General features: G+C 48.8%; 1 protein-coding gene across 1 annotated transcript in view; it reads left to right on the forward strand.

The window, feature by feature from the left end:
* kremen1 (kringle containing transmembrane protein 1) overlaps positions 1 to 16,714 on the forward strand; it is a 35,808-nt gene that overhangs the window by 5,619 nt on the left and 13,475 nt on the right. Inside the window, exons 2-3 of the mRNA XM_056592030.1 lie at positions 14,025 to 14,187; positions 14,567 to 14,576. Of these exons, the coding sequence (XP_056448005.1) occupies positions 14,025 to 14,187; positions 14,567 to 14,576 (173 nt within the window). The remainder of the gene's footprint in view (positions 1 to 14,024; positions 14,188 to 14,566; positions 14,577 to 16,714) is intronic.

Genomic DNA, 16,714 nt, shown 5'->3' on the forward strand with positions numbered 1-16,714 from the left:
CATTATGCAATCAAGCACATCCAGATATGTTTTGGCCAATGCAATGACAAAAACATGGGCCTAAAGCCAAACATCTCTTTCTGCACCTTTTCAACATGAATGTCGGTGAACCGCACTGTTCAAGTAAGCGTGACAACCTTGTGTACACTTCATACAGCTAGTCATACAGCTATGGTTATGAACCCAAATACAGGAGAATCTCAAAATTACACTCATGCGCTCCTCAACACCGTCCTGCGCTCCCCACGCTGTGCATGTTCGGACTTGCGAAGACGGGCCAAACTTTTCAGGAATACTCTTGTTTCGCTCGACAGAAAATGTTGTATTTGGCTGGCCCTCGGTAACAGGAGAAGAGGTCCCTTTAGTCCGCGTCCAGCGGTTCTGCGTCATCATTTGACCTCAGGGAGGCGCCCCAGGAAGGAAGGTCGTGTTGTGGGAGACGCCCCAGTCGCCCCGTGCCCACCAGGCTCTCGGACCGCCCAGAACACCAGCCAGCCAGTGGGACGGAGAAACAGACCCGCTTATTATTGAATACAATAGTGGTTATTACTGTGCCACTCTGATTTTCATCCTGTCATGTTCCTCAAAGGATTTCAGAGGGCTTAAATGTGTTTGATCAAGGCACCTGTCTCTATCTGTCTCTTTGTGTGTCTCTCTCTTTCCGCCTCCTCTCTCTAGCTCCCTGTGTCGCGCTCTTTTCATGAGTAAGGTACGGCATGTTAAGGGGCACAGTGTCGAGGGTTTGTCAAGGATGCCACTAGGTCACCCATTGTTAAGGGTTGAACCTTTAAGCTCTCTCTCTCTCTCTCTCTCTCGCTCTCTCTCTCTCTCTCTCTCTCTCTCGCTCTCGCTCTCGCTCTCGCTCTCTCTCTCTCGCTCTCGCTCTCTCTCTCTCTCTCTCTCTCTCTCTCTCTCTCTCTCTCTCTCTCTCTCGTTCTTGCTCTTGCTCTCTCTCTCAGCCTCTCTCTCTTCATCCATCTCTCTCTGCCTCCTTTTCCACATCCATCTCATTTTCTCTCTTTCTAACTGGTTTTGTTTACATCACATCTTGCAAATCAGGCACCTGCCCTGGCAGTTGGTCATCCCAGAATGCAAAGCAGCCCCTGCCAGACAAGTACACGAGTGGCATGTGGCATGTGGTGGCGTTGTAGGGTGCCGGCGGCACACGGGGTGGTTATGTAAAACATCGCCGGAATTTTTGTGAGATAATGTGACGAGTGACGACGTCCCTAAACATTGTGCTGTCTGGTTAGGTTTGTCAGTTTGTGCCTGAATGTTGAATGCAACCCCAGTTAAACTACATGGAATTACACTGTCAAATGAATGCCTCTCTCGCGCTTTTTCAGAAGGCCGCGCAACGGATGTCAAGAAGGCCATTCGCAAAGCATGACGAGGATAAACAACACTTAGGGTCGAGGAGGACTGACACAGTTCTTGGACCATAGGTTAGCCAAAACTGTGGTTGTTGGGTCTTGTGTGTTTTCTGAATGAGCGGAGACAGTTTTGCTTTTCAAAAGGGCAATGTGAGTCCATCTTTCTGTCGTTTACTTGTACAATCTGGGGTCCAATAAATGCCAAGCATAATATGATTATGCTTGACATTTATTTCCTGCACCTTCCTTCCTAAACTTATGCTTCAGGATACCCACTCTAGTTTTAGCCCAACGACACAATCTCTGCCTTAGCAGTATGTACTGCAGCAATTGGGCGCCATCAACTGGAACAGACTTCAGGGCCCTTGTTTTCGTTTCCGAATTCTATTAACTCACAAACAATTGACCGTCATTATCTTAACCCAATTTAATTCATCGAAAATTGAATTCTATAATAACCGCAACGAACCCGAGGGGGGCAGAGCCTGCTATCTGTGTTTTGCATTGTTACTGTAATGAGTTGGAACAAAATGTTTTAGGCCTCAGGCGTATTTATTATAACAACAGCCATGCTGACCTCCCACTACCCACCGAAATGCATTTCTGAAATATAAAATGCATTTCGATGGCTAGCCTGAAACCAATGTCTTCTGAACAAATGTATTAATGAAAACCTAACATGTTATTAACTTCATTTAAGTGGGTATCCTGTATTTGAATGGTAAATGTCGGAAACATTGACAAGTGAGTTGTTTTCCGGAAACATCCTGTGGCTGAGATTCAGAGCAACCATATATTTTTGTGGCGGGCTGTTTTGAGTTTGCCAGAAGCATAACCAACAACCCGACGGTGGGATAGTGAAGAGCCACTGTGACCTGTCCGGCATGCTCTGCTTCTTTTTATAATCCCAGTTATGATTGGTCTTTGGCCATTGAGGTCAGTGCTCTCATGCTGAAGAGAGGGATGGCAAACCCCCCCTAAAATAATAAAAATAAAAACGAGGAGACTCACTCAAAATGCTGTGTCGAAGGGCTTTTGTGTTTGGCTATAAACAGTTTGTGGCTGGGCAGGGAAATTGTCCCCTTTGACTGCGTACACTACAAGATATGTTTGCGTGCACTGACCAATCTGCCGAGACCAAGAAAGAGGACCACTAAGTGGACCTGCCCCAGAGTACAAGTCAGCATGGAGAGACTCTGGGCTATACGTTCGTAAGCCATAACAATGGAAAATGTTTTATTAAAGCAGGTTGCGAGGGGACGCACACAAATCTTAAATAAGTAGCTCAAACTAATATGTAGTGGACCGACTGTAAGGGCCAGATCCTCCTCAGTAGCTCAGAGAAATCCTACTCATGATGTACTGCAGGGAAACGCCTCGGCTGCACAACTCACAAACAAGCAATTGTCCCGAGAAGCGCTGGAGCCAGTGATGGCCACTGCAACACGATGCTCTTTGAAAGAGGCCTGGTACTCAAAAGGTATGAAACTCAAGTCGCAGGGAGGCCCTGAGTTGGTTGTCTCTCATGTGCCCTAGGTGAATGCAGAATCCCTGAGGCCAAATCAAACTTGCTGGGCCCGCAGCAGCCTACGTGGCACCGGCCCCTACAGCTACAAGACATCCATGCGGGCTCCGTGATAGAATGGTGATGAAGGGTTAGGGGGAGCAGTCACACTCGGCCGGTGCCATGAAACACTATCTGCTGGCCGTCAATGGACTCCCAGTAATGGATCCCTTCTCCCAGGCAGGGCAGTGGGATGCCTCCCTGTCTTTTACCAGAGCCATCTGGTTCCCAGGACCACTGAGCTCTTCCCAGCTCTTCCCAGGACCACAGTGTAAAAGGATCGCTTTCACAGACAAGCTGAGGAACTGGAGACTAGGAGGGGTTTTAAAAGGGGTCTGAATAGGGAACACTTTGGTCCCCTCTCTTTATCAGCCCTTTGTGACATTGTTATTTTGTCCTGGGGACTAAGTTCTGATGCAGTGTATCCCCCCGACAATTAGTTATTTAATACAGTGGTAATGTGTTCCCTGCTCCCTCGCTGACCCGGTCAATCAGGGGAAACAATCAAAAGGAGTTTTCAGCATGTTAGAGTCCCCCGCCTCCTCAAGAAACCACAATGAACGCAATCTAGACATCAGGATGAACATCTATCTTTGTGATAGATATCCAAACCGCGGCAAAACCGGGCAAAGAATTAAGAGGATCTACTGTGGAAGGATTTGGAGGTCAAATGTCTTAATTGCGGTGTAACCGCAGAAACAGGTCTTTTCTCGGCCATGAAATTGGATTAAAAGTTTAAGAAACCTAAACGCACCTAGGAATGCCGAAGGACCAGGGCAGGTACCTCCCATCTGTAGTTTGAGAACCAAACAAAACCATCCGTGGAACCTCTCTTACGAGGCCTGCCTCTCACCAAAGCACGCTACACTGTTCATTGGATGCAGATGGAGGCATTTTTGTGATCCGCACATGGGGCCTGTTGAAGCACTGCTGGAGAAAACGTTGGTTCAGCTTTGCTGTTAAAAGAAGTCATTACGGCTCCCTGTGATCACCCCAGATCCCCACGTCTGATTCCCTTCGTCATGGTCTAGTCCACCCTGGACCAGAGGCGGGGGGGAAAGTACATTGACGGTCAATTCCAGTGACTTTTCTCCTGGGCACATGTGGCTCAGAGCATTAGCTAGACCTTTCAAGATATTAAGCCAAGTTGGCAGCAAGCACTTTGAGCCATTATATATCTCATCAAAAAAGCTATTAGCGATTGGGGTGCTGCAACGCAGTGATTCTACGTATTATTTCGTTTTTATTTTACCTTTAAGGGTATGGCCTGGACCAAAGTCAAATATGATACACATCCTCTCATCATGAAGCCAGAAAATACAAGCAAGTTGTGAATCTCCTTACAACGATTTAGAATTCTACAGGGAAACAAAACATGGAGATGTCTTGGATAACAGTTCAACCCATTCCCTTGGGTTCAGATTAGAGTTTAATAGGTTCCTTTGGATGTTTCCAAATAAGTTTTGTTATGATCAATCAAATCTGGAACTGATCATTTGCTGGTTTCAGAGGCTGATAATAACCACAACAGCTAAACTGCATACCCGAAAAGCATGATTAAGGAAAACTGTTTAAAGAACTGCATTTGTTTACTAAAACAGAAAAATATGATCATTGTTTATGCAACGAAACATATATAGGACCCATTCCATTTACCTCACCATTTATTTAACACTGAGGACACATGGATCCAATCAGACCTAACAAAGACACTCCCCCCCCCCCCCCTCACTGTAAACAGGCAGAGTCTTGTACGTTTCTAAATCTTCATGCAAATAATTTGCTGAACCACAAGAGTAAAATATTGGTGTGCTCTAGGGGACAAGCAGAAATGTAGGCCGTCAATATATCAAACATGCCTCATAACAGTCATCCGGCTTGAAGGGTGATTATGTAATGAATGAACTGAAATTGACTTAATTAACTCATCATAATAATAAGGCTCAGATAATAGGGCTACACGCCCATCTAATGACATTCTGAAGAAGAAATTAAATTATCTAAAAAGTATTAACCTGCCAACCATTTATTGAATGTATTTACCTATAATTAATCATTCCAGTCTGAACTTTAAGAAAAAAAAAGCTCAAGACAATGACACAGATATCAATCCGTGACCACTGCTTATCCCAAACCTTTACTTACCTTCGTCACTACTCTTCTTCTGCAGACCCTATAATCAGGAAAGACCCCAGAGAGAGAGAGAGAGAGAGAGAGAATCATTTCTGTTGGGAGGATGGTGCTGGTGTTGCTGGTGGACGATCTGGTCTCCGCACACATGTCCACGGAACACTGCGGACGGACGGACGGACGGACGGAGGGACAGTCCTTTTAGGAACCAAAATCCCATATAATTAACATTCCTCACATGCCAGCTAACCTGAACACAAACAGAAAGATAGAAAACAGGTGTCTCATAATGACCCCCACCCCCGTCCTGCTCCCTCTCTCTCTTTCTCTCTGATAATTTTGCATGGTTCAGATCTTTCCGAGGTGTGTTGGCTCCGACGTCTATGCTTTGATGTTCGCTTAACACGGTTTGACAGGGAATGCCGGGGGGACCGTGTCTGGGCTGTGTCACCACACTCGATGGTTGTCACTCGAGACTCAAGGAAGGGGGAAAAAAGAATACACACACACATGCTGGTATGGGTGTTGGGGGTTATCTTATTGCCTATCATAGAATGATAATATTGGTATTATTGCGTAATGGCAGTTCTGAGTCTGACTTCCAATTATTTTGCGGTTTGCTAGCGGCAGTCATGACGCCATCAACACGTCCGTAGGTTTGAATAACTCTTATCTGTAGCCATCACCGATGGCAGTTATGTTTGCTGTGTTTCAGTTGAGACAATGACAACCTTTTGGCATTGAGCCAAACGGAAAACAAGGGCAAAGGACCGGCTCACAAAGAACTGAACGGCCAGTGCCTCACGGGTAGCGTTTCTTTGGTCCACCTTTTGTGTACGGTCTGAAATTAAAGAGCTGTTCAAATGGTCTGTTCAACTGAGTGTTCCCTTGGTGGGGGGGGGGGGACACATTGAACTGAACGTTCGGAGATATACAATGGAGCCGTGAAATGGAGACCGAATATCTTACGCATAAGTAGCGTTCCAATGAATCGCGTCTGTGAGCGATAAACATGGCCGAGGTTGTTTGTACCCTCGATGGCAGCCTGCATACTGGATGTGTTGTGTCGGTTCTGTCTGAAGACGGAACTTCCTCCTTCAGAGACCACGCTATTCTTAGGGCCACAGATTAGAGGGTGATTGTCACACGCAATAGAATGTGGGCTACTGCTATAAAACACAGAAGGGTGCGCACACACAAACGCACACACACACGCGCACGGTTTAGTGCATACTGGGCACACATCCACACACTAATTACAGTAAAGTGATTCGCGGGTGAGAATGACCGGTGGTACAAAGGGCCTTCTGTACGTGCGCGCATGCAAGCTTGTGCGTGCGTGCGTGTGCACGTGCGCATTTACGGGGTTAGTCAGTGGGGTTGCCTCTGTTCTTGCACCCTCATTGGATCTATTTTAAAACACCGGAACTTCTCGACGGATGCAGATTGCCTCCTTTTCTTTCATACTGTAAGTTCAGGGGGCCGGGATGGGGGCTGTGCAGTGGTTGCGTTTATGCTGCTAGATATTCGTGCCTATTACTGATTGCCTTGTTTGTCTGTCCGTTCGTGTGTGTGTGTGTGGGCGGGTGGGGTGTGTAGCTATGAGGAAGAACAAATGGGGGGGGGGGGGGGGGGGGTTGGAGAGGTAGAGAGAGGGACAGGAGGGAACAGGAGCCATAACTAGACTTGATGCATGGTTTGCCGCCGCGTCAGGGAGCATCAGAGTGCACCATGGTTAACAGGGCTATCGTTTTACCCTGTTCAGACACTGGAGGAACAAATAAATAGAAAACTGTGGCCCAAAAGGCCCCATGTTGTCAGGTCTGGCACCAACTGGGATGTCTGTTGCACATTGGTGCACCATCCCCCCCCACCTCCCTCCACCACCACCACCACCACCACCACCACCACCACCACCACCACCAGCTCTCCTTTAATCCCACGTCGGTTGTTTGTGTGATTGCGTGGAGGCCTGTCACACAGCTGCACCGGGGAGCCTCTGAGGATGGAACCGTCCCCCCAGTGCTGGTGTCCCCATTGCCACTGGTGCGGTTGGAGTTTTTTTGTGTTTTGCTGTTGCTGTCCGGGGCCGGGTGGGTTGTGTCGGCCCCTGTGCCTTAACAGTAGTGTGAGGCAACCCCGGCCGACCGATGTCTTTACAGTTTTCTAATTTTGTGTCTTTTGTCGCACTTTTGATAAAAAGTAGTAAAACAAGTAAAACATGCCCGTTTTCCGTTTTCTCTCCGACAAAGCACCCCTCCATTCGTCCCCACTTTGTCTTCTTCTCCTGTATGTCTTCTTGGGGGAGACTGATTGTAACTCCCCCTGCTCCCCCTCCCTCCCACACACCCTTCCCGCCTCCCCCTGGCCCTGCGCGGTGTGTCGTGTTTACCTCGGTGTCAGAGTTGGTTTAGCGTGAGCTCAGTGGCGTGTGCTGAATGTGCGTGAGATTTCCCCTCTCTATTTGTTTAACCCTATAACCCTGTCTGAGTCTTTATGGAGCGGTGGGACTGTGTGTCTGTATGTCTGTGTCTGTGTGTGTGTGTGTTTGTGCATGTGTTTGAATGTGTGTGACACATGTGTTTGAATGAAGATGTGTGTGCAAGTGTGGTCTTGTGCGTGCCAATTTGTGTGTGAACACATGCATAAGCGTGTGTGTGCGTGTGTGTGTGTGTGTGTGTGTGTGTGTGTGGATAAGCAGAGGAGACCAGGACGGCGTTGGAGGTGAAGCAGCTCTTAATCAAGTGCAGAGCGGTTGGCCCCGCTCCACCGGGGCAAGATGGCCGCCGTGCATCAGTACGGTCGGTCTGAGTCGTAACAGATTGGGACACCAGCCGGGGCCTGTGCCCTGTCAGCCTGGCCGCTGCTCTCAATCCCCGGGGTGTCTTTCAGTTATTCACGTGCTGAACCGCTGCTTTGAGCTCAGAATCGCCTCTCTCTCCTCCCTAAACCCCACCCGCCCCCAAACATAAGTGTCCTCTGGCTGTCAAATCTTATCAAGGGGTTCCTTCCCCTTCTTCTTGGGAAACACGGACAAGGTGGATGTCGGATCTGTCAGCTGACAGATAGTCCGTCGTGTATATCAGGACGAGACGCTTGGCAGTGGAGTGAGTGGAGGCAAAACCTTTCCTGCTTTTAAATTGCTGGAAGAAATAAGACGTCAAACACAGGAGAGCATTTTCTTTATTTTCTTGGTGGCGGCGTTGATCCCATATTTGGCTTGAGGTTCTGGACCTACATTAGGCTATTTCCATTACAGGCCGAGATAATAGGGGCTGCACGGGAATGAGATGCAGCTCTGTTTTATTGGGTCTATAAGCCAGTCGCTTTGGCAAGGGTCCTGGTAGGTCTGTGGCTACCGCGGTGCTGGACCGGAGGGGGCTTTTACTTTGGAGGTTGGCACGGTTGTGCCCCCGAGAAGCCATAGTAGTGGTGGTTCTTGTTTAAGCTATTTTAGGGAATGAATGGGACCTAAGTTTATGGCTCCAGTTATCTGGGGCCACGAGCGATGACAAAAGCATCAAACGGCTGGAGTAATTGGAAAGCAGCGCTGGTTAAATGCTAACCGCTGTTGATGTCATTCTTAGGGAGGTTTCCCTCTCTCCTACTCATGGAGAATCACATGTTTCTTCTTTTCCTTCGGGGTGTGCCCTTTCATTGACTTTCCCTGGAGTACGGAGGCTTAAGAGCAACGAATGTCTTTTGCTTACAGAACGAGAGGAGAGCTACTCGGCGACGAAGTAGAGAGAGAGGAGACATGCCAGAATTTGATGACATTACGTACGGGCGATGTGATTCAAACCGCTCCTTCCTTGAGAGTGATTGGTGATAATGAAAGCATGACTGACAGCCTTTTGAACCACTCATCCGCCCCTCGCCCCCCCCCCCCCCCCCCCCCTGATCCAACTATACTGCTCCCCCCGTAGCCCCCGTCCCTCCCACTCATAGTCCGACAGCTCGTTTTATGTGGGTTTGGATTATGGCGGGCATGTGGGGAAGCAGTGCCCCCTCTGGTGTGGTCTGGTACTGTCGACTTGGCCACATTATCGCCAGGCTGTCCCCTTGACACAATTACCACTATTGCTTTTGGGATATCGTTCTTTTCCAGGAACTGAAATCCAATATGGCTCCTTTTTTTTTTTGTTAACAATAAGTCATACAGTCATCACATCCGAACTTCCCTGCAATACTTAATTTTTTTTATTTTTAGAACTTTCCGAGTTCCTGGTTTGTAACACGTTAAAGGCCAGTCCGTGGGTTACGCTGAAGTGAGCCAACAGTACGAGTGTGAGCGTGGTCATGTAGATTACACCAGCACTTCCCTCCTACAATGGCCTCCTTCTGTGTAATGCCATTATATTATTACTCATGCGGCAAGCCCGCGAGGCCGTCCCATGAGCTCCAAGCGTATAATAAAGATGGAAGGAAGCTCTTTATGTCAGCCCTCGACGAGGCAGCAGCCGTCTGTAATTAGCATCGCTTTTCAACCCTGGCGTAGCCGACACAACACATACGCAGTTTACGCATGCGCTTGGCGTGACAACGCAGAGGAACACTCCGAAAGGGGCGGTGCAGCGCAGTCTGTCGGCATCCGTGTGTTGCAGTTGAACTAACTTTTAGTATTGACTCCCCCCCCCCCCCCCCTCCCCCACTTCCCCACCCACCTACCCACCCGGTCTGCCTCTTCATCAACCCTATACCCTCACCACCACCGCTGTTTGTAGTTCTGGCCTGCCCACCTCATTCACAAATCATTAGGCAGAGACCCCTGCAAACATAATGACAGGGCCGAGTGTGTGCCCATATTGTGTGTGTAGAGCGTCAGTGTGCACGTCCGTGTGAGGGGCTGAGTGCACGCGTGTCCGAGCATGCATGTGTGAATGCGTGCATGTGTGTGTGGGTGTGTTTTGTGTACGTGTGTGTTTGCATGTGGATGTACATGTGTGTGTGTGTGTGTGTGTGTGTGGGGGTATGGGTATGTATGGTTCCCTCTTTAGGGTTGCAGGGGTGGTGCAGTATTTTGTGGCAGCAGTCCAGGGCAAGTCACCTCCCTCCCCCCCCCCCCCTCGCCACTCCAATCCTATCCCTCCTCCTCCTCCTCCTCCTCCTCCTCCTCCTCCTCCTCCTCCTCCACCTCTTTTTCCCGGACTCTTTCTATTTGTGGGTCTGCGTCTGCTTTATAAGGGAAGGACTGTGTGTTTTCCCCCTTCTACTTCTGCTGGCAGTCTTTAATACCGCAGCTCTGGTTCCCATCAGCGCCTGCGATGAGACCACAAGAAAGCCCCGGCACCACCCCCCCCCCCCCCCCCCCCCCCACGTGCCCAGGGTGCGACCGTCTCCCAGTGACCATGAGAGGGGGGGGGGGGGGGGAGGGGGAGAGCACCCCACAAACCACGACAGCTTCTGGTGTGTGTGTGTGTCTGTGTGTGTGTGTATGTGTTATTTCTTGTGTGTCTGTGTGTGTGTGTGGATGTGTGTGTGTGCACGGATGCGCCTGGCTCATTACGGGCGTGCACGTGGTACTCTTGACGGATGTTGCAGGCCCCCGGACCGCAGGGTCCCCCTCCGTCCAACTCCATCCATTTGTCTTTCATCCATTTATTTATTTCATTTTTTTTTTTTTTTTTTTTACGATGTCCTCCTCCCATATCTCGGAGCGCCGTGCGGTTCCGCTGCTTCCCCTTCTCCCCAACGGTGCCCTGGAACCACATCAACCCGCCCACCGCATTGCTCTCTCGCCGACCCCCTCCCCCCTCCCTCCACACACTCAAACCTCACCTCAGCCCCCCCCCCCCCCCCCCCTCTGCTGCTCCGGTGGCTGCGGAACCGTCGCCGTGTTTACCATCTCGTCCTGGAAGGCTACCGCCGGGCGGCCGCCCGCCCGCCGCAGCAGGGCCAGATGACTGCCGTCCCCCCAGGAAAGAAAACGAAAACTACCCCCACCCACCCGACCCACGCTCTTAAACGAGAGGCAGGGGGGACGTTCACAAAGTCGTTAAGTTCTGATTTTAAATGTTTGCGTTTTTTCTTTTGCGTTTCTCTTTGGTGTGTCCTCTTCAATACGTTTCACGATCTCTCCACAACCATCAGCCGCGGCCCGGCCCAGCGTGGCTCTGGCGAGGGTCGGTGTCTGAAGGACGTGAGCTCATTGGGGATGCAGTCCGTCGCACCGTGTGATGTAATCTGGGGCGACGGGGCCGGGCTCAGCCCTGATTACTTTGGGAGGGAAAGTGAGTCGTGATCGTCGTCTCCTCCTCCCGGGAGCGGTGTCTCCGTCGCAGTCGGACAGACGCACTCCGGAACGGAACATGTGACTGGAACATGTCAACCGAACACGTCAACGGAACAGGGGCCCTAACAACGCACACTTAAAAAAAAACATGAATAATGTGTCATAATAAATAAGGGCCATCAAAAAACATCCCCGCGTGGGATCCAGTTCTCTTGTGAAACTGGGAACTCGAGAATCCATTTTTGTGAGTATTTTTATAAGAAGACATGTTTCCATGGCGATGAGTTAAACATCACCCTCTGCAAGTCGCGTTGGAAATCTGTAATATATGTCTCGGTGTCTCAAATTGGTCTATTGCCATTTAACTCTCTAACACACACACACACACAACCCCCCCCCCCCCCCCACACACACACACACACACAAACACACTTACACACGCACAACAATTTACATGCAGGCACATTTACACACATTCGCACACACACACACACACACACACACACACACACACACACACACACACACACACACACACACACACACACACACACACACACACACACACACACACACACACACACACACACACACACACACCACAAACACCTGTCATGCAGCCATTTGTCTGTCAGATTTGTGTATGACAGGTCTTTTATTGAACACACCCGCATGCAAACACACACAGACAATTTGGCCCTTCTGAAGCCTCCTTGTCGCTAGGTCTCATGTTCCACTCGATCGACACTCAGGTGGTTTCATGAAGAGATGGCGTCAGATTCTTTTGTGTGCCGCGGCCAAATTAATTAATATCATGGAGAGGAGACAACGGAGAGCCAATATGAGTAATATAAAGTGCATAATTACAGGCCTGACGCTTTCTGCGGGTGATCCGCTGTCAGCCGAATGATGAATCAACCCTGGAACAAAAAGAGACTGAAGCAACTTTAATTAAAAGCTACTTTTAATTTGTCATCAGACGGCGCTGAGGAAATATGTGCGTGTGTGTGTGTGTGCGTGTGTGCGGGGGTTTGGATAGGAAGCGAAGGGGATTCTTTTGTGATTTATTGGGTTTATGTATCTATTTTATTTAATGCATACTTACGTTACCCACTTGGACGATACATTACTTGGCCACCGTGATTCAATGTGATTAAATGAAATGGAATTCTTTCATTCGATTTCTAATAAGAAGGATGAAACATTCTGCGGAATATAATACAACTGCAGTAATGGAAGGGGATGTAGTTGAACCAATAGTTTATTGTTTTGGCATTGTAGGAGAAAATTATTTTTACAGCAGGATCGGCAACGTACTGGACTTTCACTGTATGTGAACACAAAAGCATGTATTGAAAAGAATGCGGTAAATCAAATGTGTTTTATTCGCTATACGCTGGAGAAGCAGTTTGGCCTGAATGCTTCCCTTTCTCCACTTGTCAGAGGAAGAGCAGAGTTTAAAGAGGGATGACATGTGATGGGATGGCCTGCGCGGGGAACACAGGACAGCGGGGGACAAAATAACATGACGGCAGAGGAAGATGATTCCGAGCAAATGTGGAAACTCTTGTCGCGGTAAATCAGTCTAGCTCCTAAAGACCCCAATGGCAGTCCCATTGCAAGGAATGAGCTCATTGTGAATGGAGCCAGTAATGAAAAGGACCTGTGATTGGCTAACAGCATGTTAACAACAAGGCCCGGCGCGACCAGCCAAAACGGAAAGACTTTTATTTAGATTCTAAGTGTTATTATCCGATTTTTCCTACGATAAAACACGGTAAAACGACTTTTCCTAATGACTTATGGACAGCAGCCTTCACTTCACACGATGTCAAAACACATCAATCTCGTTTTTTGATCAACAAGCCCTTGTTGAAATAAATCTACTTTCCTCTGAACCCTCCCTCAGTTTCCCCTGGCGCAGAAGACCATGTGATTGGCTGTTGAAATAACAAGCACCTGCACGCTGAGTAATCATGATGACAGCAGTCTATCAAACAGAAATTGATATTATTCCAGGTTGATGTAATTATGGCAGGAAGTGAGTCAAGGCAGTTGGATTAGTCTTAATGGGCGTCCCCCCCCGGGACGCAGATCAGTGATGGCCCCTCTGGCTCTCATCACACGCTCTTAAACTGTCCCAGAGAGGAAAAGTAAAGTCAACTATTGTTAACCTTGGGATTTATGCTTTATCGCCCCCCTCTCTCTCTCTCTCTCTCTCTCTCTCTCTCTCTCTCTCTCTCTCTCTCTCTCTCTTGCTCTCGCTCTCTTGCTCTCGCTCTCTCTCTCTGTCTCTTGCTCTCTCTCTCTCTTTCTCTCTCTCTCTCTCACTCTCACTCACTCACTCTCTCACTCTCTCTCTCTCTCTCTCTCTCTCTCTCTCTCTCTCTCTCTCTCTCTCTCTCTCTCTCTCTCTCTCTCTCTCTCCACAACAGGCCTACAACATTATTCATCTGATTCTAACACCATAAGCTGAGTCTAAATATAATCATCTCGAAGGCCTATTGACTGTGAACACACAACCTACAATAATACAAATGCAACGATCCCGGAGCAGTGAAGTCAAACCAGATTTCTATTCATTCAGCTGCTCCATTAACCACTGCCTATTACCCGCCCGCTTAAAACCGCGCCCAGAGCGTTCAGTCCTTATCGACCTCAAGCGCTTTATCACCGACATTACATTTGATTGTAAATCTCTTCCTCTCGTTCTCCTTGTTTCCAGAGTGCTTCACCGCCAACGGAGCCGAATACAGAGGCTTCCAGAACCAGACGAGCCTGTCGGGAGGGAAGCCCTGCCTCTTCTGGAACGAGACCTTCCAGCACCCCTTCAACACCCTCAAGTACCCCAACGGGGAGGGGGGCCTGGGCCCTCACAACTTCTGCAGGTAGGGCCTGTCCACTCCACACACACCCACACACATGCCACACACACAGACCCCTCCAGACACCGCAGCAGCCTGCTTTCTGGGACGAGGGATCATGATTCGCTGGGTGACCTCCGCATGGGGAACAACCTGTGGCTGGTGATTCATACACAACACAACAAATTGCTCGAACCCGCGCCGAGGGGTTGCACAGATGTGCCAGAGGCCTCCTTTGGAACGCTGACGTTGATTCATGATTCCCAGCGGGGCTCAAGTACCCGCGACAAAAGCCGGGGGTCTCTGTGGTGAATAATTCAAAAGCAGGGCAATAAAAAAGGCGACAGGCAGGCAGGAGGTCCCTGTCGATGTGGAAAGTGTTTAGACACATTGGACCGTGGAGGCATCCACTTGTGAATTGTTTGAGCATGGTTGCCTCCACCACCACCACCAGCACCAGCACCAACACCACCACTAACGCCACCCCTAGCTGAGCCTTTAGCCTTTGTCATCACACTGAGGCGCCCAGGCTTGGAAGAGTTTGTACGAGCAAATCTCTCCCGTTTCTTCTCCGATGGAATGTCATGGGTGAAGGGGAGGTTGGGGGCGGTGGGAGTGGGGGGTGCTTGGAGCGGGGGGACATGGTGGTGGCGAGCTCAGGCGCCGAGAAACCCCATCTATTTGTCATTCACGCTCGATGTGCGACTGTCAGTGTTTGCATGCATGGCCCGTCGGAGTTTGTGTATCGGTTCTGCGGCCACACTCTGCGTTCGTGACTGGGTTCAGCCCCCGACGGAGACTTCCAGAACAGTGGCTTGGACCAAACAGTCAAACCATAGCAGCGAGCTGGACGTCTCCTCCCCCCCCCCCCCCTTAAAAAGCCTCTGAAACATTTCTCCAAGTCACGGTTGTAAACTTGTAAGGAAACAATGCTTTGATGTGGCGTTTGTTCAGATTTGTTTTTACTTGGCCCAGTTAGGAAGTCACAAAATTTATTTCAGTGAGATGTGCGCAAAAGATCAAGGGCTGCTGCAAAACACAAATAAAACGTGATGTGAACTGGAGAAAGGAAATTGCGATCCTTTTATTTTGTTGTTTTGATTTCGGCCATTTATTTAAAGCTTCTTCAGAGGTTAACCGAGACGGAGTTTGACTTTGTAAAAATAACAAACATTGCAGACTTATCGTTTTTCACATCATAGACGGCTATGATTTGTCCAATAAATGATTTCAATGAAATGATCAAAGCCGTAGGCTAAAAACAATTGTAACCAAAATACATATCGGTAGACCAGCAATATCCCTTTATACGATCCTGACACCGTAATACCCACTAGGCTTTGACTGCAAACAAACAGAATGTGGCCCTCAGTCTAGCCAACACAACAACCATACAGGCACTTGCTTTAGGTGCTGCAGTAAGTAACACATCCAGATCAGGGTTTCCTAAGTGGAAAGTTGTCTTTGAACTCCTCTTTCGTCCTTTCACCAGCCTTTAAGACGAGGACTACAGTGGAAACTCACATCCAGATGCTTTGAGAATATGATTTGCAAACTTTGTGTCTTTACATCTATGGGTGCATACACAAAATTCAAATATCTATAGGAGAAGGGGTAGAGGGTGGTGTTGTGGTCTGGTGAACGGAAGGTGGCTTAGAACTTTTTGTTTCATCCCATAGTCGAGTCAGATGCTGGACAGACGTTTTTACTATAGCATAGGCCTTTATTGTCCGTTTCAACATGGATCGGATTTTCCCGGATCATCATAGACTGTTCTATTTTAAGGGTCTAGAGTGTGCATGTGTTTGTGTGTGTGTGTGTGTGTGTGTGTGTGTGTGTGTGTGTGTGTGTGTGTGTGTGTGTGTGTGTCTGTGTCTGTGTCTGTGTCTGTGTGCATTTGCTCTTGCATGTTTGTATGTGTGCATGTGCACATGCGCTCGCATGCTTGTTGTGTGTGTGTACACAACCATGTGTGTGTGTGTGTGTGTGCGCATGCATGCGTGCATGTGTGTATTTGTACATACATACACATGGGAGTCTGTGCAGTTCTTTGAGTATAGGCCGAGCTTAGAAGACAGTGAAGCAGGTGCCTTTGAAGGGGTCGTTCGTCTCAGGGCAAGAGGACAAGAAGTGGGGATCATAAACCCCTTTCCCCATCCCTTCCTCAGCGCTCTCCCCCCGGGCTGATTTAGGAGTGAGCGCTCTATGACAGTGCTTGAGAGACAGCCCTAATCGCTCCACACATTTCATCTTTATGGCCCCCTATAAAGGAGCCTCATGAAAGCACTGGGCAGAGGGGAAATGTCACATTACACCTCCCCTAAACCCGCCCCTACCCCAGCATCACCAGAGGAAAAGGAAAAAGAAGGCATTGAAGGTGAACAGCTCCTGTGACCCCAGCATGACTTTGCAACCAGACCCACATCGCAGGGGGATCCCAGGTCTTCTAAAGTGGAATTATTTTGCACTGTTCAGGTCTTTTTACGCTAGGCTCTGACTTATTTGATTGAATACTCTTGAATCCCATACCGTTCCTTATACCTTTTTATTT

The sequence above is a fragment of the Gadus chalcogrammus genome, chromosome 6 (genome assembly GCF_026213295.1).
Source record: "Gadus chalcogrammus isolate NIFS_2021 chromosome 6, NIFS_Gcha_1.0, whole genome shotgun sequence".
NCBI lineage: Eukaryota > Metazoa > Chordata > Actinopteri > Gadiformes > Gadidae > Gadus > Gadus chalcogrammus.